Source organism: Cyprinus carpio, chromosome B17 (genome assembly GCF_018340385.1).
Source record: "Cyprinus carpio isolate SPL01 chromosome B17, ASM1834038v1, whole genome shotgun sequence".
Lineage (NCBI taxonomy): Eukaryota > Metazoa > Chordata > Actinopteri > Cypriniformes > Cyprinidae > Cyprinus > Cyprinus carpio.
Window position 1 is genome coordinate 8,683,545 of NC_056613.1, and position 24,313 is coordinate 8,707,857.

The 24,313-nt window shown below is 36.4% G+C and overlaps 3 protein-coding genes across 5 annotated transcripts in view; 2 read left to right on the top strand and 1 right to left on the bottom strand.

The window, feature by feature from the left end:
• The window catches only part of LOC122140127 (HHIP-like protein 1), a 351,574-nt gene that overhangs the window by 319,179 nt on the left and 8,082 nt on the right, over positions 1–24,313 (bottom strand). The gene's annotated exons all lie outside the window — the stretch shown is intronic.
• LOC109108078 (B-cell lymphoma/leukemia 11B-like) overlaps positions 1–24,313 on the top strand; it is a 392,484-nt gene that overhangs the window by 231,483 nt on the left and 136,688 nt on the right. The window lies entirely within an intron of this gene.
• Positions 314–12,101, top strand: LOC109047271 (isthmin-2-like). The gene is made up of 5 exons (XM_042742047.1): positions 314–601; positions 3,018–3,303; positions 7,661–7,798; positions 10,055–10,123; positions 11,376–12,101. The coding sequence occupies exons 1-5, from the start codon at positions 332–334 to the stop codon at positions 11,891–11,893; spliced, it is 1,281 nt and encodes a 426-aa protein (XP_042597981.1). The 5' UTR covers positions 314–331; the 3' UTR covers positions 11,894–12,101.

Sequence of the window (24,313 nt, forward strand, 5' to 3'; positions counted from 1 at the left end):
TCATTAAAGCAAAAGAAGGCTCTTAAATTATTGCCATGATTTCTACTAATCCTGTTCCAAAATCCACCTGATATGCTGTCATGCATCAGACATTTCACTCCAGATGGGTTTATTTGAAACCCAGACATCTTTTTTCATATGGGCCATAAGGTCACAGCTGTAAGGATTTGATATGGTGTTAAACTAAGACAGATCCCCAAACCAACATTAATTACAAAACTAAACATAATCATAAATATTTTATCCTTTTTCCTTTGATACATAAATAAACCAATCACTCCACTCTCATCTAAAGTAAATAAAGCTAGTTAGATCACCAGATGTTCCTTTCATGGGATACTATGTGTGCACTTCCCAGGTCAGAGGTCACGATGACTCCAAAGATGTCAGACAGTCACTGCAGGACATTCAGCGGCAGAACCAATTGAGGAGTGAGCCACCTTTGCCTCGCCGTCATAAGAGGAGATGGTCACAGATTCGCTCAGAGGGAGTCCTTCCCAAACCTGCTCCACAGGAAGAAGAAGAACCGTTCATATTAGACCTGAAGAACTTCCCTGAACTGGCCAACGCAGACCTGGGCTCCCAAAACCCAAACATTCAAGTAAGAGCAGGTCCAGTCTTACCTTATTGTCATTTTGATTGCTTCAGAATCAAGTTTCGTCCTGTATATACATGCTTTTAAAAAAGTAATACAGTGTTTACAGGCTCTTGGACCACAAGAAAATGAGGTAAATGAGCTGAATCAGTCATTTTGTGTCTTGGGTTTCTTTCATTGTGTATCTGTATATCTTGGCATTAGTTCTTCTAAAGACAGTTGTTAATATTATGAGGGTAGTTTGTTATTCCAGATATGTTTAACATCTCACCGTTCCCAAAACCTTGTCATTTCTTTCCTTAGGGTGAACTAAATCATTGTATAATGAGTTGGGTAATGGATTGATTTTACTTGGCAACAGTTTGTGGTGTATGTAATTAACCTATGCACTCATTGTTTCACTGTTATTGCTGCTGTGATTGCAGTAGGGACTTCAGGTTTCTGCGCTGTTGCTGGTCATGTCACAGCTGCTTCTAAACCGGAGAGGCCTCTTAAATTACCCCAAGCGAGACCTTTATTCTGGTGTAGCTCATTTCAGCCATGCCGCTCAAGCTCCTGCACAGTGTACCAAAATGAAATCCCGAGAAAATCCGAAAGGTGAAAGGCCACAGTATTATTTTAACAGGCACTTTTAATGCTCCCTCCAAGAGCAGATCCCAATCTTTAAATGTTTTTACAACACCGGTAAAGGAGGGATTTTTATATTTTTAGTACTGTTATGAAATTGACGTGTGTAAGTGGACTTGAGAGGAAACGAAGTTAGACTTCAGGGAAAAAATACACAGGAGATCCCTGGTAAGCAAACTGACTTTTATAATAGGGAAAATTCAAGAGTCTTCCAAGTGGGACGGGTCCATCTTCCATACTTTTTTAGAAAAAGCTATTTTGTTTTAATGGGTCTCCAATATGTTTGCTGCCAATGTAAATGTATGAGTTACTGCCTTCAGCAGGTAATGTGGTGAACGTTATAATTTTAAGACGTCAGTTTGAACTGAACACTTTCTTACGTTTTTGGTATATCTCATGTTATCTTCTTTTTCCATGACTCATTCCTAGTGTCAACAAATTTGATAAGACCTTGACAAAGAAATGCAGCGGAGATTTCTTAAACATCTGTGTTTAATATTAAACTTAAATTTGCCATTTAATGGACCTCCAGTGATCTAAACCTTGGATCTTTTTTGTCTTCAATAGTGATGTCTTGTGTTCTTTGGATGTAGAATACAGTCATGATGATTAGTTCAAGGAGGAGGTGGAGACCGACTATTGTAAACAGTGCAGTTACAGTAGCGTAATCACCCGCTCTAAACTGCTCCATGCCTTTATAAACAGCTGCAGCAGCCATCAGATTGCTACACTGTGGGGGAAATAAACAATCAGTCCTTTGTCTCTGCCTGCTGGAACACTTGCACTACGAGCCCAAGCATGCAAAGAACAAATCTGTCACCTCAAAACATCCTTTGAAATAAACAAACAGGAGAAAAGAGAAAACTTTGAATATCCTTTGAACATACTTAACATACACGGCTCTAAAAAAGCACAGTGCTCAAGGGGGCAATTGAGTTAACTTTTAAATGTCTGCGCAATTAAACCCAATATGTTGTGTGTTCAGTTAAACATATACAGTACTGTTTGGGGTCATTTTGTTTTTAGTGTTTTTGAAGGAAGTCACCAAGGTTGCATTTATTTGCTTAAGAAGGAACCATTATTACATTATTAAAATAACTGTTTTCCATTTTTTTTATGTATTTGAAAATGTAATATATATTTTAGATGGGAAGGCTAAATTTTCAGCATCATTACTAGTCTTCAGTGTCACAAGATCCTTCAGAAATCATTCTAATATTATAATTTGGTGCTCGAGAAACATTTCTTATTATCAATGTTTAAAACAGTTATGCTGCTTAATATTTTTGTGGTAACTGTGATAATGTTTTTTTTTTCAGGATTCTTTGATGAATAGAAAGTCCAAAATAAAATAATTTATTTGAAAAATACATTTTCTGAGTTCTAATCACTTAAGATCAATTGAATGTGACCTTCTATCTATCAATGTATTATAATTATAATAATAATAATAATATATTATATATATATATATATATATATATATATATATATATATATATATATATATATATATATATATATATATTATTGCAATTAATCTAATTTGCTTAGACAGCATAGTCAGACTTGGTGTTTGCTAAAATGGTTTCTAGGTGGTCCAAACTTGCCTCCAAGCCTGTCTAGAAGGTTGAACCTGGCTAGCTGGACCTGGTCAGGCTTGTTTGGGCTGGTTGTCTATCTTGAACTGGTTATCATGTTCCAAAAACCAGCCAAAACCAAGGTTTTGTAGAACTACAACTTTCTGATATGCCTTTTTTGCAGATCAACATACCAACTTGTATCTCTCTACCAGGTTACCATTGAGGTTGTGGACAACCCACAGATGGAGATTGAGATGGACCTTGCCAAAGAGAGCAGGAATGACTGGTCCTTGAGCTCAGAAGAGTGGCCAGGCCATAAAAAGCTCTTCTGGCCGCTGTTCTGGGAATACCATGACTCCAGTCAAGAGGGTCCCGGGCAAGGCAGTCTGGAGGAGAATGGAGAGGACCTCAGTTATGAGGGAGAAGATTCCCTGTTGAGTGGTGTGGGTGCAGACTGGAACAGACGATGGAAGGGTTGGGACTCCATGGACAATTACGGTAAGCACGGGTAGTTTTTTGCCAGTGAGAGTTTTAACACATCCCTGCTGCTGTGCAAAAGTGAAGAAAAATCCTAATAATTGACCTGAATTAAACTGTCTTGATATTTTTTTCCAAACTGTGTAACTGGAAACCTTGAGTTTTTAGTTTTTGTTTTTCTTCAGCCTCGTTATCGGAAGTATCAGTGCTCGTGTTGGGGCTTCTTGGAATGCCGGGGCACAAATGCCTAGCTGATTTCCTCAGCAATGCGGGCCCCAGCCTCCTTTTTAGGGCTTGACATTGTGATTATGCTTTAAGGGTTACACTCAAGAACTGCTACATAAACATGCCATTTCTGTCGCCACTTCCAGATACTTTCTTTTGATCCCTATCAGCAGTAAACAGTGAAAGGTGACCCGGTGCTGTGTGTCCTAATAGATTATCACAATATTAGTTGTGGTATGCATGTAATCTCACCACCAGACTGCTTCTTTGTCAGTTTGGCAGATCATTACCTCAAAATGTTTACATACAGGGCAAACTGTAGTGCTGAAATATCATTTTAATGCGATTTTTATCCTTAAATAGCAGAACACAACTTATCATCAAGTGCTCTGAACCTTTTCAAAGTATGTGGTGAAGAAAAGATCACAGTGAAAGTATTGAATAATGGATTTCAGGATGAAACTCAACGCTATGCCTGGTTCACGTTAGTGACAGTGGGCTTGAGCATCAGCTTTGTGTGTCCGCTTTGAAGTTGACACTAGTGCTTGGAAAACGTGGCTATTTGAAACCTGGGCCCCGATGCTTGCTAAGAGCAGCGTGGGGTCTCTTTGCTGGCTAAACAACTAATATTTGTGTTCAATTAGACAGTAGATTGAAAGATGGGCCAGCATGCTTGGGCTGACAAAGAGAGCGTCTGCTGTGTTTTCATCTCATGACTGGCGCTTCGCTATGATTCACACAATTCTCTGGAATTCATGGCAGCTCTCAGGCCTTGGAATGAAAGTGTTTTTTACCTTTGTTTTGTCTTTCATTTCCATTTTTCCACACCAAAGTTATATTTACTGCCTAAGGAAATTGTTAAAGCATTCAGTCACTCTTTTATGGGTGAGACGTTGAAAAATTGGCAAACAACATCCAGTTGCTGGGAAGTATGATATTGTACTCAAAGCTGTTTTGGGTAATTTTTCTGCCTCTATGAATAAAATAATGACTGTTTCCAAGCAGGTACTGCTTAGCCCCAAGTTATGAGATTACTGTTCAGACTACTGTTCACTATTTGGGGGTCAGAAAATAAAATAAAATACTTCTATTCAGCAAAGATGCATTAAATTGGTCAAAAATGACAGAAGTGTTTTTTTTTTTTTTTAAATAAATTTTGTTATTTTGCACTTTCTATTCATTACAGAATAGTGCGTTGCAGTTTCCACAAACACATTAAGTAGCACAACTGTTTTCAACATAGGTGATATTAAAGGGATACTTTTAAAACACAGTGTTGCTTAACTTCATCACTTAAATTAAACATGTATTAAAACACACAATACCAAAAAAATATATTTTTGAAAGATTTTATCATCATCAAGGCTGCATGTCTTTGATTACAAATACAGTACAATTTAAATCTATTACAATACATAAATTATATCATCTATATATAAATATATTATATATTAAATAGATAAGATTTAACTCTTATCTATTTTATGTCACCTTATGCTTCAGAAATTTGGTGCTTAAGAAACATTTCTTAAACTTTGGTAGCTAAAACTGTGTTGTGTTTGTTTTTTTATGTTGGTGCATATATATGTAAAATATATATATATAAATATATATATATATATATATATATATATATATATATATATATATATATAAAAGTGATTCATGTCATTCTTCGTTGTGTTTATTTAGTGGAAAATCTGCAGTAAACCTGTCTTGATTATTTTTAACTAGACTTTTTAACTTTTATCAGCTCTGCTTACTATACTAATACTAGTTTTTGCATAGCAATATTGCAGGGATAGCAAAAAGTTTGAACAGAAAAGCTTCACACATATAAGCTCTCACTGGATTGTTAAACTAAAACTTGGAAGTTTAATTTATGCCAGAATCTACATTTATCCTTTAACCAGGTTTATTTCACAAGGGCATTTCTCTTCTCCATCTGTCATTGACTTTCAGGGTGATCCTCCATTGAGGTTGTGTTCCACCATGTTCTGTCAGCTTCATTAGAGAGAAAGTGCATTGGTGGTGTGTGGTCAAATCCAACACCCAGCCGAAAAAGAAGCAATTGCAGCAAGCTCGCTGCGGTCGTGTCAGCAGTAGAGCCTCTGAGGATGTGGGTACGAAACCAAACCGGCTTCTCTCTGTTGCCCCAGTGGATCCCCTACTCTAAAATAGACCTAATGAGTGTACTTAGAGTAGGAGTGTGTTGTGTACAAACAAGCTTGAATGGGAAACAGGGAAGGGCGAATTAGCCGTATTATTAATGATGTGGTCTGCTCTAGAGGCGTACACTAATGAAACGCTTTTCTGCAATTATGGTGAGCCACAGAATTACAGGCAGACCATGTTCGGCATGTTATAGTTTTAGGTCATCGGCATGTTATAGCTTTAGGTCATTTTTTCCTCTCTACTGCCCTAATGAAAATGATTTACCACAGTTTTACTATAGTAACTTATTACTATTCCTATGGTATTTTAGTTGAAACAAAGTTCTCTAATAGCAAATATAAGTCGATCCAGTGTGTGTGGTCTTGATTGCATGTGTTCCTTTCATTGGAAATGAATGATGTCTGGTCGCTATCGTGTGACACAACACAATATCAAAATATATACAATGTTTAATATACAGTTTTGTGCAGATTTGACACTGTACGAGGCTGCCAAGCTCAACTCTGCTTAAGCATTAACAAGGATATCATTGCTGATTTGCGCAGAAATCGCATTTAACATTTTATTATGCCTGGCTTGGACAGAGTGTCAGGCAAGTGAGTCAATCTATTTTTTTTTTTAAAGTTGTAGTCATATAATTTCTAAACATACACTATCCTTCAAATATTTGGGGTCAGTAAGATTTTGAAATGTTTTTAAAAGAAGTCTCTTATGCTCACAAAGGCTGTATTTGTTTGATAAATTCAGTAATATTCTGAAATATTATCACAATTTAAAAGAACTTTTTATTTTAATATATTTTAAATTTAAATGTATTCTTGTGATGGCAACGCTGATAATTTTATTATAAATAAAAAAAAAATTATTAGCTATTATTATTGCGGTTTACTATTATTCAAGTTTTTACCGCTTGATATTTTTGTGGAACTGCTAGAAGCAACATGTTTGTGAAATGTTTTTAAGCATAAATTGAACAAAATGTAGTGCCGTTTATGCTTAAACCAGGGGGAAATATTCTAATGGAAAAAAAGAAAAATAAACTTATTTTGAGACATATTCTCTCTCTAAAAAAAAATAAATAAAGTAGTCTTATTTTACACAATTTTTTTTTTTTTTATAGAATTACACATTTTTTAATGGGAAAACACCCAATAAATACCAATTAAATTAAAGTATTCAAAAATGTTATTTAAACAATTTGGAATAACCTTCATAAGTGGGTATATCATCAGTGTTTTCTTTTCTGTGACAGTACTGTGGACTCTGAATTAGCAACAACACTTGGTAACCAACAACAATGCAGCCAAAATACATCAGTGAGGAAACAGTGCACTTATTTCTCTCCCAATCTTCTCTCTCTCCATCACTACCGCCATGGAGTGCTCTGAAACTTTAATCTCTTTAGCATGGTGGTGGAAAGAGAGCATTGTTGGAAAGCGTCTAAGCTATTAGACCTTGTCTTCCTGCTGAAGTGTTTGTATTGGCTCAGTTCTCACAGCTGTAAGCGGCTGACTTTGCCTCTGACATATTTATTACCAATTTTTTTTTTTAAAAAAGCAAGCCTGTCCTGCCAGGAGGGCCCATATTTTGTTCATTAGAGAGATTATATTTTACAAAGAAATACGCAATATTAATTTAGTTGTGCATCATTAGCTTTCTTAGGCAAACAACAGAGAGATGCACTTACCATCTTGGTTGTTTTTGGATTTCTTCTTTGTCAATCCCAGTATGTTGGACGCTACACAGAGTTCAGATGCAAGCAGACTGAAGCTGAAACGGTGAAGATTTTACTTTCAGAAGCTTGTTATATAGAGTAAAGAAATTCCTTTAGCCTTATTCTCAACTCATTTGTGGTCTGACCTGCATTGCATAACATTCCCACATGCTGTTTGAGGAATTTGTTAGCCTCAATTTATAGAAAAGTTCTTCCTTTTTGTCACAGAATTCCTACACTCATTCATTTTTTTTTTATTTACAGAGTATGAGGAGGAAGAATGGAGCGACTGGTCACCATGCAGCGTCACCTGTGGACACGGGAATCAAAAGAGGATTCGTTCATGTGGCTACGCCTGCACTGCTACAGAATCACGGACATGTGATTTAGAGCGTTGTCCCGGTGAGACTGTCAGTACTGTCACTTATACTCAGGCCTATGCAACTCCAAAGTGCACTTCACTACTCACTATTGATCTTGATCTTAATTCCATCCGGCTCCTAATTATGCTCATAGTGATGGAAAACTTCTCTAATGCCTCTCATTCATCTCTGTCAGGCATGCAGAAGTCGAACAAACACCAGGGACACCAGACTCGTGTTAGAAAAGGAGCAGTCTGGCGTTCTGTGTGTGTACTGTATACACTATGAAACCGCTCTTTGAGAGCAGCAGGCGTTTACTTGGCTTCAGTATGACAGCTCAATGAGGGCTTTCAGTTTAAAGGCCCCTGATACAGGGCGGTCCGCAACCTGCCATGCACAAACGGGCAATACACACAAAATCTGTTCACTTACAAACTCAAATACACTATTAAAAAAACAAAAATAATAAAAAAAAATATATATATTTTTTAGAAATAAATTGGTCATTGATATATATATATATATATATATATATATATATATGTTTTTTTTTTTTTTTTTTTAATGGAAAATATAATTTTTAGAAATAAATTGGTCATTGAAAAAAAATATCTATTTGATACACTGCTAAAAATACACAGCTAATTTTTAATGGAAAATAAAAAGATGGGTTTTTTTCAGCCAGATGGTGTAGTTTTGAGAGCAAAAAAATCATACTTCAGCTTCCTTGATCTGGACCAGTTTAAACTGGTTACTGTTGCTGGCAGACCAGCTTAACTAGTGTACTGCCCTACAAAGACAAAAGACCATAACTCGCTAGAGTGTGAAACTGAGAAAAATGACTTTAAAGTTTTTTACTTTTCCAGCCAAAATAATTATAGGTAAGACACTGGAAATTTAACAATTTGATGTTTTAGTAATGAAAATGATCTACATTAAAAAATTGTGAGCTCAAACTTGATTTTTACCCCTATTTTGAAGTTAATGTATTCTGCCTTTGCATTGTCTGCAAAACATGAGAAGTCACACCAAGGCAAAAGGCAGTAATTAACACATTATCAATATTTGGTTGCTGATCACCATTTACAAAATTGTTATAGTAACACCTGTATAAAATCTAGTGATCATGAGCTGTCTCATATAGGATATTGCATATAGTAATGTGACTGTATTAATTTTTGTTGTTGTTGTTGTTTGTTTGTTTTTTTGATCGTAACAAGCAGACTAAAAGTTAAACCTGAGTGGATACCGTGGATACCAATATATTTGCTATGCTCAGTAATGTAAAAGAATGCTAGTCATAGCATAATTGCTTTTATATTGATTTGTATGATATAGCCTAACCTAAAAGAACGACTTTTGGATTGATGTAAACGCCAACAAATGGGAATAATGCTCAGAATGTTTGTGGGTTAAACATCTCTAATGACGGTCATCACCTTGGATTGATTTTATCGGTTTACAAGAAAAGGTAGGATATGGATTTAATTGCGAACTGTTTGTAGGCAACTGATTTTATTATGATTGATCATGCTACGGCATTCGAGTCCACACGCATCCAACTAGAAGTGACAGCCCGGAGAATAATCTGCATTACAAAAAAAATAAAAAAATATATGGAGCTGTTTGGTAGATCGCGATCTATCTAATTCGTTTGTCTACACCGTAATTAAAATGCGGCAGACTTTAATGGACAGTAAAACAAAGGCAAAACACCATATAACTCCAAACCGGCACCGTAACTTCATATTAACGCACGGCTAAACAAAGTCAGAACGGCGTAATTCAATTTGAGCGTTCCAAACAAAGTGAAAAAGCGGTAATTGGTGTTACACAGTGTTTTGCCTTGGTTTCTCTGGGGCTTTTCGAAGTTACGACGACTGAGACGACCCATTATTTTCTCGGAAAACAATGAAATTGCATTAAGATACTTATACACATGATAAAGGATGTCTTGAATGTCCCAAAAATATCAATAACTCATTTTCGACAAAAATCTAAGTTACGGTCGTTTGCCTTTGCACGGCAGTGTAGCCATGGTGGATAACCAGCATGAAGTAATGCAATGAAGTGTGCTTAATTTACATAGCTGAACTGGTCTTGATTTTTAGTTTGTTTTTGACAGAGATTTTTATTTTCAGGAGGGTAAGCTCATATTGTGTTTTTATTTAAAATTTCATTTTTTATATATATATATATATATATATATATATATATATATATATATATATATATATATATATATATATATATATATATATATATATTTTATATTTTCTCTCTATTACATCTACAGATGACATAATTCCTGTGACAGAACCGACTCCTCATGAAGTGGCAAACAGCACAGAGCTTCTTGGCACAGGTTGGTTGTTTTTTTTTTTTTTTAAACGTATTTCTGTGGTGTGGTCATTCAGCAATTCAGTATTCTGGTGGTACCGCACTAATTTTTATATGTGGTGAGGGTGACCATATTTCCTTTTTCCAGCAATGTTCTGGTCGGGAGTTAAAACATTTTTTGGTTTTGTTTTCCTACTGATGTGCTCTCTAAAATATTCATACAGTATGTGTATGCGTATTTGCATTGTTTTAACTGTTCTCTATAGATCCCACCTTCTCCCACACACACAGTGACTAGTCAATTATGTACCATGCCTGCACACAATTGGTAAAGTATTTTTCAGTCATTACTTTCTGCAAGTATGAAAACAAGAGAGAGAAAAAAAGCCAAAATCTGGACATTTCAGGCATTTCAGAAGAAAAGAAAGTGGTATTTGCATAACATGTGCTCAGAAACCAATTACAGTACCAGGTTACATTGTTCAAAAACTGTTAGGATCAAGGTAACTTTAGATACTGTGTAACTATTGCCATTTATATAATATCTGCAACATTATACTGCACTGCTGAATCTCTTAATAAAGGGTTCAGTTAAATGCCTTTCAAGCTCCTAGTGTGTTCTTTTATTAGTTGAAATGTTTATTGATTTGTTTGAGCTTTCATTTAACTTAACGTCTAGTTCAAAACCCATTTAATCAGCGTGGTTGTAGAAACTTCTCCTCTGAGACTGCAGCAGGAGGAACTCTGTGGGAGTCCTGTTAGACCGTAAAAGATCTGACGTTCAAATTTTTCACAAATGCTCCACAGAGAGTGTTACTGAGACCACAAAGTAAAGAGTCCTCTTCCAAAACTCCCACTATTTGCTTTGGAGTTTTTTGTTGGTCTCTTACTTTTGGCATTGAACATTGAATGTAACAGCTCTATTCATTTAACCACAATAATAATGAAAGTAGTTTAAAAACATAACAGGATAAAGTGTTTTTTTTTATCTCTTCACAATGGAACATAAATGTTAATAACAGCTATGTTTCAGCATGACCGCTGCCTGCAGCACATATTTTTATGTATCTTTATGTTTTGGCAGCAGACCGAGACAACCCCCATTGCGTGTTAGGCCATGGTTCTCAATATGACCGTATTTTCTTTTGGCATTAAATAATAAAATATATAAAAATTTTTTAGTTATTAACAAAAAGTTATATGTAAAAATATTTAGTAAAAATTAAAAAAGTAATTATTTTTGCCACCACTAATAAATTGATCTGATTACCCTGTAGATGTTGACAGCTGTGAGAAGTGGCTTAATTGCAAGAACGACTTCCTCCAGAAATACTTACACCAGGTCCTGACCGAATTACCCAACTGCCCTTGCGTCTACCCATCCGAGGTGGTCTACAGCGCTGTCAACATTTTCGATAGGAAGTTGCAAAAGACCTATCGCTGGCGAGATGCCAGCGGCCCCAAGGAGAGGCTGGACATCTACAAGCCCTCTGCAAAGTTCTGCGTTCGCTCGATGCTCGCCTTTGACAGCACCACGTTGGCTGCACAGCATTGCTGCTACGATGATCACATGAAGCTCATCACTCGAGGCAAAGGGGCTGGAGCCCCCAACCTCATCAGTACCGAGTTCTCCCCGGAGCTTCATTACAAAGTGGACGTTCTCCCATGGATCCTGTGTAAAGGAGACTGGAGCCGTTTTCATTCGGTTCGGCCTCCCAATAATGGTCTACAGTGTGTTGAGAACCCGCAGGAAGACGTCTACATGAATGAACTAGAGGAGGCCAGGGAGTACTGATCCAGATCATGGATTTCACATCAAATCATCCAGTGTTTGCTTAATTCTGGAGAGTCCTGTGGTACAGTATGGGCATCTCACCAGTCTTGAAGTCAATAAAAGCCTGCTCCTTTTGGATTGGGCGACTCTTTCACAGATCTAGACCATTTAGTGGATACTAAATGGAACTCTAGAGAGATTCATCTGGAAATTAAAGCTTAGATACATCTGTCAAACTGTTTCGTACAGCTCAACTGCAACAACACTGGTTTAACATGTTGGTCCAAAGCCCAGATTGGAAGATCATGATGCAATTTTCTGTCTTCAGTGATGTTACCAAGCAAAGTTCAGTAACAGTTCTTCAATGGCATTCTCTGGAACAAGTTCACTGTATTTTCATTGGAAACACATTTGTTTTCTTTAAGTGTCCTCAAAGACTCTGGTCCACCATTAAAGGAATTCCTGTAAAGCTGCTAGAATTGTGAGATATTCAAAAATGCAACAGAATGCCGATTTTGTTGTCTTTAGACCTGAAGCTCAATCCTGGCCTCGCCCCAGTCTGTACGAGATCAGTCCAAACAAATCAAACACAAGCCGCACCACTCGCAAACCAATTCAACAAATTTCTGAGAAAAGTTCTTCTCTTTAGAATTTTGTATATTGTTACTCCAAAATATACACTGACCTGTCATTGGATAGATATTTTATGCAGGATCATTTGACCTTTGACCTTTTTGCAGAGAAAAAAATTAAGGAATCCGACAAGCGATAGGGAGCCTTTTTTTGAACTTGCCTTTGAGAAGACGTCCCTCAGCAATGGGAGGCTTGGTTTTTAAAATCTGAAGTATAATTGGATCCCATTCTGTTTTCTTTTTTGCCTTTCAACACAACTCAGTTTTGTACTGAATGCAATATGAGACAGCCGCCTGACACCAGTGCAGGGGGCTGTCGGAGCTTGGTTGATGGATTGAAGTCTTCCTCTAAAGGTGAGGTGAAGGTGACACTTGTCGTAAACGAACATCTCTTTAAATACAATGGCTCTTTCAATGTCTCGGTTCATCCTTGAATACCAATGAAAAAAAGAGGCTTGCATAAGATGTAGTTTGAAGGACCTAAGCCGCCCTTTTCAGCACAAGTGTTATCATGATCTCTTTGTTAGATTTGACACAGAATGCTGGTGATTTGATTTCTAAATTCCTGCTGACAGACGACAGTTCCATGTAGCAATAAACATCCACCTTTGATAATATCATGAACTGTGCTTAAAATCACAATGTAGTCCTATGAAAACTCAGTTCAGACTTTTTACTAGATAAATTAAAAAGAGTACATTATGTTGCATGGATTACTGCTGCAGATGTGCATTGAGTGATATTGAACCTGTAACTAAAAGATCCTTGGTTTAAATCCCAGGTTAGTTACTGCAAGGTAAAGACTTCTGAGGCTCTTCAATACAGTTGTGATTCTGAGCAAGGTACTTTTGATACAAAATCATTTATGGTTCCTGGTTCATCTTGAGATCTACATTCCTCTAGAGTTTAGTTATAACTCTAAATAAACTTCTAAACCTGAAAGGGATAATAATCAAGGTATTTGCATTCGCTTGAAAAATACAGACAGGTTGCAAGTAACAAACTCTGCAGGAGAAGATCTCCAAATGTAGGAATGAGCCAAGTGCACATTAGCATCGCTTATGATCCCTGTCAGACCTGAGCAAAACCATGAAGATGTATTCACTGAGATAACAATAAAAGCCAGCCATGAAAATGTCATTCAGTCCAGCTGTGAAAATGTTGGAAAGCATTCAAATATCCTGTTCTTAGTGATAGTGTATTTACCTAAATATTACATACATGGATTTAAATGAACTTTGTGGTATGTGCATGGGTTCTGTCCAACCTAGGCTCATTAGGATACGTGCCTCTTCCTACATTTTTGCAAAACTTCAAAAACATACCTAAGTTCATTGCAGTTTCCAGCTGAAATGAACACTGGTGGCAGTAAAACACCAACAACTTTTATTCCTTTTCACACAAATGATGATTTCAGAGGCAGATTATCGATTAATATGAGCTTGATTCCTTACACAATACTGTGTCATGATGACCTAAAAAACTTTTTCCATAGAGAATGATTTGTAAAGTAATAAATTTTTATATTTGCATCACATAAACAGCACCATTTGTATGGCTTTTCTGATGTAGTAAACTTGCTTGGTTGCTCACCTGGTACTGCATTGAACTTGCAATGTGGAGTATCCGTCACAAGTCCTGAATGTACTAAAATGGCATGGTTGCTTCAGAAAATGCGTATTTATCTTACAGTTGCTTTTGTTAACACTATTGGTTAGGTTTAGGGTTTAGGTGATGTGTTGTTTAACCTTTATTGCCACTCGCCGTACATTTCATTTCCAAACTGCCATGATATGTATGTACGTACAACACCCAAGGTAATAAAATGTTGACAAATTTACATTGTTTAATGCCACTCAATGGACATTTCGCTTTGAAGGTGTAGTGAAACGTCTAAGAAACAATGCAATATTTTGCAGAAATATCACCACTGTTTGTCCAGTGAGCCTGGGTTGGTTCTGTCACAAGTAAATCGCAGTGTCTGCATACCCGAGTTTTGATTTTGTGTGTCAATATATTTGGTGAATAAACTGATGAATGTGGGTATTTGGTTGGCAAAAATGTACAATTTGATATCTTTTTCTAATTTGCAATACTGGTTGTTGAAGATTAGTTACAATACACTCTTTTCTTAGTACATTTGATGGTAAGATTTCACCTTTCAGAGCTTCAAAAAGGAAGGCACTTTATTTAAATATTGATATTGGAATATATATATATGTGTATATATAATCATATATTGAATTATACTTGTACAATTTACTGACTTTATAAAAAATGTTATTGTAAAGGGATGAATAACAAATGCTGTTGTTTAAGGATATTGTATGTAATGTAATATTTTGGCATGTCATTTTTAACTTCAGATTTATCGTTGTACAGTATTTATTGCTTTTGATTTTGTAACTCATTGCTATGAAGTGGACAATCAAATAATTCTATGCACTATATGAATCTGAGTTATTTGTCTTATAGGGGATTTCTGGTCTGTGAAAAGAAAAGTGCCATACCACACACCGTTCTACTTCAATAATGCTTCTAAAGTTATCTTTCTTTGTATTAAACACTCGGTGACCAGATATAATAAATGTAACTTTGATAATGTCATGTGTGCTTGAGATGAATATTTTTTTTTTGAGTATATGAATTCGTTGAAACTAATAGCAAGTGAATTACATTCATAACAATCAACAGTCCCTCAACATATGAGCAACTTTTTTTGAGTAATGTATGCTTTAAAAATACTTTATTGTACTGTTTTAAAGTTTTTATACCGAACATAATGTTAATTTGAAATCCAGAACTATCATCTCGATTTTTGTCAACCCACACCCTTCTTGAAAGCTGTCTTATTTTTATTAATAACCTCAAAAATGAAGTGTAAAATGGTTGCACATCTCATAAAGGTTTTAAATAGCACAAAAACATGAAGCGCAGACAGCTGTCGCAGCAAACGGACACTAGCACCAGTCGTTTTCAGTTTGAGCATGATGATGGACTTAGCAGTAGATTTGTGTTCTCATTTTCCACTGGATATTAGGTTGCCTTTAACACATGTGCTGCCTGCTTTTCTCAAATACCAATTAAGAGGAAGAACATTTAGTTTTTGGACGAAAACAGGCATTAGCTTTAAGTCTAGCTAATGCAAAATGAATTGGACAACTGGCGTGGTATCATGTCTTTATAAGAACTACGCTTATCGGGTAACAAAGCTGAGAAAACATTGAAGCCCTGAAGGGTTTTTGCAGTGCTTATCATTAAATAGCAATCTTGCTATGTAACAGCCATCTGCTGCACTAATAATCTAATTCCCTTCACGTTAAGCATTTCTTGAGTGCTTCAGCCAGGACACAACCTGAACCAAGTCCAAGTCAGGTGCTGCAATGGAAGTCAGTAATATTTCCCCCTCCCCTTCTCGTTTTTGGGAGCACACTTAGTGGATTTCCTCAGCGGTTATGTCTGGTCTGCCTCAGATGCATTTTTCTCTGACATCAGTGACTGATTCCCTTTTCCTCATCCTTCAAAATTTGCGGCACATTTAAAAGTAAGACGGGACAAAAAGTTTAGTACAGTATTCTGTCCACAATGCGGAAAATGTGGGACCATTAATTGAACCAAACGATAATATTCTTGGGAAAATTATATAATCTAATTTATTCTTTAGTTAGTTCTGGAAACAAAAAAAAACAAAAAAACTTTTACAGGAAAAAAAAATATGTCAGAATTGCTTTAAACATTTACAAAAAGCAATAAACCATTAGCTAGAGTTATTGGTAACAGTGTTTTATTGTAGGTGTAATATTTTTAATTACATACTAAAAAGGCATTTGAAGCCCTTTGAAGTGAACATGGCACCCTCTGGATCTCCCACAGCTCTCATCATAATGTTTCTTTTCTATCAGTGGAAATAACAAGCAGAAATAACACTCGCTACAGAGTTAAAACAGAATATTTATTAGAGGTCAGCCCTTCATGGCTCCCACAGTGAACTCAAAGCTTGGCGGCTTGGAACTGGGTGCAGGGAGTCAGACAAAGACAACTGTACCTGTATTTAGGGTTGTTTGAACAGAAAACACCCTCCTCCCAGAGGAGGCCAGAGGACGCCTGCTCTTTGTCCCTCAAAATGAGAGGAAACAAAAATAAATAGAGGAGTGAATGGTCACAGGACATTACTCAAACATAAAGACCAGGCTCTAAAGACAGACAACCAAATTGGGTTATTTCGTGTACGACTATGGCCTTTGCTCTTGCCCATACATTATGAATAATTAGGAAGTCTATTTCCTAGCATATGTCTTCTCAATGTACTGCAAACCATTAATGCATTAGGAAACATAATTACCAGTGAACACATAATGGGGAAATGGTTAAGGTGCTCATAAAACAGATCAGTTTAAGTGTACTTCAGTTTTACTTTTTTTTTTTCAATGATTTTTTTAAAAATACTTACACTACTAGTCAAAATATATATCTTTGATTTTTTTTCAGTCACTAAACCTTAAATAAAGGACCTATAGGACCTCCAGTTCTTGTTTTTGCATGTATTGTTTGTGATGATTGTAGCAAAATAAGGGTGTTGTTTTTTTAGGTTTATGATGACGTTCATCTCAATGAAAACTGTAGTAAATGCTGCTGAATGTCATGACAAAAGCATCACTGCCAATACTGGTGAATGAGAGCAACATTTGAGAGGGGCTTGTTTTACAACTACTCTTGGGGCTATAAATAAGGGAGAGAGAGATCCAAAACAGACCTGAGAAAAGTGAGTCCATATGGGTGCTGGTGGAATGGACCGTGATGAGCCAAGATCAAAGCCTCCTGCTCTGACTGAGTACAGCTCGCTGCACAAACCCTGTACTGCACCAGATTCTAGCAAATAGAGAAGTCTGTGTTCTGCTATTGCTTGATTCTGTCCCACTTTATTATAAAGGAATCGGTTATATTCTTATTCCTAGCTGCTATGACTAAGGCAAAAATATTTTTATTACAGTTAGGCTACATAAGTTTAGTGGTCCTAAATGATGCAAGCATCGCTATAATTGCTAATTTACTATTTGAACAGACTCCAAATCTTTTCACCTTGAGGACGACATAACAGGCAAGATACTAAAGCACTATTGTCTATTGCCAATAGTGTAGCGATTTATAAAGCACAGAAGTCACTTTCAAACCAAGCAGCATTCTTTTCCACGTGACCAAATCAAACCTCCTATGAAATCCACATGGGAAAATATAAATATATAGTCATATATATATTTAATGCTGTTTATTCCTTTGTTACTGAGCAGTGTTTATAGGCATAATTGTTTAAGTTTTGTCAGCCCTTCTTTGCTGTGCACTTTTTTTCTGCGTTGTGGCTGATTTGTAGATTGCACACTCAAAAAACATCTCTGTAGTTTTGTATTTTTGCCTACTTCCCATTCATTTTCTATGGCGGCCATTTATTTTTGCCTATTTCCCATTCATTTTCTATGGCCGTCATTTCTCTCTTTCTCTCTCTCTCTCTCTCTCTCTCTCTCTCTCTATCTATCTATCTATCTATCTATCTATCTATCTATCTATCTATCTATCTATCTATCGATCTATCCTTTGGTAATATATATTTATCTGACTCATAACTCACACAAACAAGGAAAAATACATCTGTTGAGCAGAAAATGACCAGCCACTATTAATCAACTTTCATAGACTTATACACTACACTGGTTTGCTGGGTGTGAAATGCTCCAGCCATTAGCACATTGCTGTTTGTTTGCATTACAGCCACTTCCCCAGAACTGATATAATTTATTCCCTGGCATGCTGGGTAGGTTTCCAGGAGCGCTCTGAGTCTGAAACTTCAGATAAAATGAGTGACATGTGCCTGAAAGCTGTGCTCTGTTACATCCACCCGAATGTTGAGGCATGAAAAAGTCTGTGCTTTAGTAGTGAAACATCAGACCACCAAATTTGTGACATGGCATTAGAAAAACAGGAACACAAGCCACATTTAACATCTGATGTGAAGAGACCCTGAGCAATGGTGCGTCATTGCTAATTCATCACCAATTAGCTTTGAAAAGGCTCAATCCAAATATGATTTGAGGGAACTGCCTGCTGTTGGACATCTGCATGGTGGCATAAAGCACATTACTAATTCAGAGGGAACCGGGGCTAAATGGACAAGGAAATCCAGCCAAACATATGTAGACCACATTGAAGTCCTTGGAAAAGATGAGGAATCATCAGCAGATGTGTAGACCATCGAGGGAAAAGTGAGTAAAGGGGAAAAACCGTGGGGTTAATTGCATCAAGATTTGTTGTATGTCATAGTATGTCATGATGAATGTCTGATTCAAGCTAGAAAACTTGTTTATCATTCTAACGTTTTGATAATGCTTAAATAGACTGTTTTAATGCACTTGGATTTATATTAAACAATGATAACTAATAATTTGATATTTCAAAATTAGGTCTTTTTTTAATGGGCCTCCCACCTGTCAAGGGCATATTTCTCTTTTTTTTTTTTTCTTTTTTCAGAGCCGTTAGCTTAGTGGTGCATTAGCCAGCTCTTGAAAGAGGAGCTACTGTATGTGTATGGATGGCATAGGCACAGGCCAGCTGCCAGTGCATGGTGGTTGACGCCATGTTTACTCTTCCAGACCAACAGCAATCCCAGATTTCCTTAGTGCTTCCTGCAGGGGAGCCACAAATGCCCGTGAGCAGTCTATACTGGCCACCAGGTCTCTATCCCATACAAAAAGAGCAGTGTTCGTGCATATTTATCTTGTACTTTATGTCCAAAAATCCTCACAAATCAGGCTTATATGGCTGATACATGCATGAAAAGCCTTCATGCTCCCAGATTGCTGGATTAAAACCAAGAATGTCTTCAAAGCCTGTAGAAAGCTATATAAATTCCTATTTATGATGTGATTTAAAATGCCATCTTTGCTCATGGACAAAGTATTTATTTTATTTTATTAATTTTGCACCACAACATGCACTTTATTAGTGACTATCCTGGGTTATGAAGGCTGCAGATTTGAAATAAATAAATAGATAAATAAATAAATAAATAAAATCAGTCCAATAAAATTATGTGTGTATTAAACCAAGGATGTCTGTAAAGCCTATAAAAAGCTTTAACATTTCCATTTATCACAGGCAAAATATTATTATTTTTTATATTTTATTTTATTCTTTTTATTTATTTTTATTATTTTGCTCCACAACATGCACATTATTACTGATTAGTTGTGAAGGCAGCAAGCAGGTTAAAAAAATAAGCAAAAATTATTTATGCGCTGAAGAGCCCCTTCAATAAAATTGTCACTGGCTAAGCATTTTCATTAATTTGTATAAACAAATTAAATAATAAATAAAATGAAAATTCAATGGATATATGTATCAATAAATATTAAAGAAGAAAGTTTTTGCAGCAAGATGGTGTAGTTACAAAATCTACCAGAAGGGGCAAACTTAAGCTCAGCAACTCAATATGCAGAAAAAAAAGACAATTATAGTAATTTCATCTCTCTGTGGATGTGTTTGATATGGCATGTGTATTTTAGCCATGACCCTGCCGGCCTGTTCACAGCTAAGGCTGATTTGGGATTTCAGCTCAAGTTCATTCTTCCACAGGCACAAATAAAACGAATAACAGACAGACCAGTGATGTCAGCCTTGATTATCTGCAATTGTTCCTTTACATTAATTTTTGCCCCACTGTTGTCATTTCCTATTCCTTATTTAACATCATTCTGTCAAATAAAAACACAGGATGTGACCCCAAGAGCTCAAGTATGAATTTAGATGTATGATAGATTGGTATATTGGCCAGACCAGTTAATCAAAAACATTCTTTGGCCTTGTATCAGTTCCAAAATCTACTGGCAGCCTTGTCAACATGTTCTTAATGGTTTTGTTTCAATATTATTATGTAAAACAATTGTTTTACTTGAATTCAGCAATTCAGTATTTATTTAGTTAATAAAAATTAATAATCTCAAAAATATCTAAATCACTAATAGCCAAAAATAAAAAAAAATCCAAATTTCCAAAAATCCAAATTTCAAAACTTGTGAAAGCATTAATTGCCAGAAATAATAAAATGTGGAGTTTTATTTATTTTATTTATTATTTAATAATAATAATAATAATAATAATATTTTTTTTCTATTCAATCTCATTTTCTAAAAGCATTTTTAGGTTTGTTTAAAAGATCGACACTCTCTACAGCCCACACATTTTACTACCTCACCAACTTACCGATGAACAATATTTCCAATTTGTAAAACAACCTTAAATTACAAGCCTTTCTGTTCTAAAACCCACAGTAACTGCTGGCCACCCAGACTTTTGTAAAAACCTCTTGTTTTCAGACTCAGAGGTCCTGAGTCTTAGGAGAGAATTCACAAAATCCCAGAGTGGCCCATCGTGAGAGCGGCTGGAACTTAACCTCTCCCAGGGTCAGTCTGTATTGTCTGCTGCACATTTGGTGCTTCATTAAAACCTCTAGCAGTAGATGTCTATCACTCACTTGTGGGGAGAGGGTATCTCAGCTATTTCCATTCACAGAGCACAATAGCAGAAGATAATGCCCTGACTGTGCAGACAATGCAATGGTACGAATGGACTACGAATGGCCGTAAAGCAAGTTCTTTCATTGTTGCAATAGGAGAGTTAACCAAATTGTTTGCTGCACGGCTCTCTATAAGTTATGGCGCCCCACTGCTGAGCTCGCAAGCTCTTATGACTGTTTATTTCTTTACGGAATGCTTTCTAGCGCTGTGTTTAGCAAGCTTTTACAGCCTCCAAAGGGCAACCCTTGATCCGTGGTGCTTCAGTCATGAATCTGACCACTCAAAAAAAGTGGTGTGTAGTCTTGAGAGCTGGGAAGAGGGCTTTTCAACCAGGAAAGCTTACTCATGCCAAATAATATTCTGTGGAGTATGTTTTTGTGCTGGTTGACTGTGGTCTGTTTTAGGCCTTTCATGGATAAATAAATATGGCACTAAACCGGCAGTAGTGGCAGCTAAGTTCAGGATCCTAATGAGTGATTCATTAAATCGAGGTCAAAACAGCTGATTCCTTTAGAAACGAAGCAAGAGACATGCTGTATTTGAAATTGACCATATACCATCATTCACTATTCTCTACTTACTCCACTTATATACGTAGCCAAGTTGAAGGAGTGAATGAAAATGAGTGAGCGTGTTCGGACACTGGTTATTGTGATGCATTATGGGATTGAATGAGCGCACTCGATAACGTCCACTATGGTTTCGGACATCACTACAGATAGTTGTCCCCTCAAATAGTACTCTATTTAATAGGCCGATTTCGGACACAGCCACAGTTTTTATGAATGGATCATGGCTTCATCACACAGTGACTGCTTTGAACACCTATGAGGTGCTTCGGTTTGTTTTTGCAAAGTGAATGACATACTCGATAATGTCAACTTGCATATTGTTCGCAAGTTTCATCATTACCAAGAGAGTTTAATTGAACCTGCGACCATAGTTAGCTAACGATGCTTTTGGAAAACGCACCCCTGGGTAGTTCCAAATCTAAGTGGTTGCTAGGGTGTTCTGGATAAGTTGCTATGTGGTTGCTAAGGTGCTCATGGTGGTAGCTATGTGGTTGAGCAATAATAATATGGCTGTCCTCAAGGTAAAAATTTTGGTTAAATTTTACTTTTTAAGCCTCATCAAGGATTCTCATTTTATTTACTTTTATGGTCAGGCTGTATCTTTGGCCAGGCTATGTAGTGTTAAACCTGCTGTTAACTTGGGGGAGGGGCTGGGTTCAAGCCCCAGATTGAGTGTTGGGTGCAGTATCCCGCATTGCGCTCCGGGTCTCTCTCGGGGGGGGCAGGTCCTCAGGAAGGCCCAAGATGTGAGAGGTAAAGGCAGCTGTATGTAGGATTCGACCTGGGCGGTCTGGAGCCAAGCCACAGACCCTTCTACTCCCACTAACTGACTCGTGGTCAGTCCACCCCCGTCCTATTAATAGACAAAGACTAGTTTAAATATTACTCAAAAGCTATTCATTTTCTCATTTCAAACGTAAAAAGGTGGGTGCTAACAGTTCTGCTATTGTGGTGGATATGCTTTAAAATTCAATTATTATAATCTTAATTCAAGTGAATAAGAATGATTTTGAAAGTGTGAGCAGCAATCAGTGTTGAGCACTACTATAAGGTTAACCCTGGCTGGGCTTTTAAATATTTCAAACTGATTAAAACAGTGAAAACATTCCACTTTCAATATACATAACATCTTGTCTGACATCTTTTGTCGAAAGGGCCTGATGAAACAGTGTGTGTGTCCACTGTGATGAACCAGTGACCACATTGCGGAGAGGCGAAATGCTCCAGCAACCTCCAGACACTGAGGATTGGGTCTGTGGGATGGAGATGATCAACCTTTTGCAAACTAGAACAGAAAAAACGTGCCAGGCAAGGGATTTGTTCCAGTTCAGTGCTCACTAAAAGTTGCTAGAGGATGAGCATCAATACTGTCCCATTTATTGAACATAATACCAAGGAAGAAGAGTGACGAAAGTGAGATATGAAGATGGGGTCTGCTGGGGTGACATGGTTGCTTCTGATTTGACATGGAGGAAACAACCAAACATCCTACAGCAACATGGTCCATTCTTATAAGGGGAGCAGTAGTCAAAACCTTTCGACATTTGCTGATTTTACATTGTAATAATCATTGTGTCCATTGTCTGGAAATGTATTCCACAAAGAAGACGCTCAGTTTTCAGGCATGAAGTTTTCCCCTTCAGATTGACCGTTTGATCCAATGTGCTTCATAACGAAAATAAATACCATTTTTGAATGTGATATACAGGATATATTTTAACATGGCAACGCTCTTTAATCTTATTTGACGAAGGGAAGGATGAGCAGAAGCACCATATGGGTGGACTTTTTATTAATATTTAATTCCCATGACCATTAACTGGCAGAGTTTCTGGTAATATATAAGACAGTGCCCAATCAGGTTCTTTAGTAAGGGCAGGTTCATTCATCTGTAAAAAATAAAAAATAAAAATAGAAGTCTAAAACACAATAACTAACCCAGTAGTTACATTAAATTAAGGTTAATTATGTATTATTACCTGTTTTAAGTAAATACTTTTAATTAATTTTATAAAACGTGGCAATTTAATTTTAAAAATCTCGTTAGTATACAAAATCTTGAATTGCTAGGACTGTTCTATTATTTAAATTCACAACCGCAAGTCATTTCTTAATCTCCCAATGTTTTAAATATATTGTTATCGAGGAACATTGTCATTATTATAAATTTGTCCAACTGCATACAATAAAACATCTACAGTTCAGTTTGTATAGTCCATGAATCAAGAAGAAAAAAAGAGAAAAAAATACAATGCATGTAAACTGAATAATAAACCTAATTATTAAACGAATAAAATAAAAATATTGTAGTGCAAACACTGCCATCTATTGACATTACATGGTTACTATCTCACTACATAATTTCTTCTCTTAAATTATTTCACTTATAATGCCGATTAGGTGTCACTATAACATCACATTTAATTTATTTGAAATGGTACAGTACAGTAGGTTTAGCCCTTTTTACTAAAAAGCCTTCTCTCTTTCTCTCTAGTTTGAGATTACACATATACACCCATGTTTTATAACCATAACAATATAGTAACTACCTTCAGCACTTTCATGCCAAGAAATCTACCTAAAATGCTATTAACCACTCCATTGCTGCTTTGTTAACAGAGAGACCTTGCTGAAAAGCAGTGTTTCTGTTTCTGGAGGCAGAGAGCTCTAAAT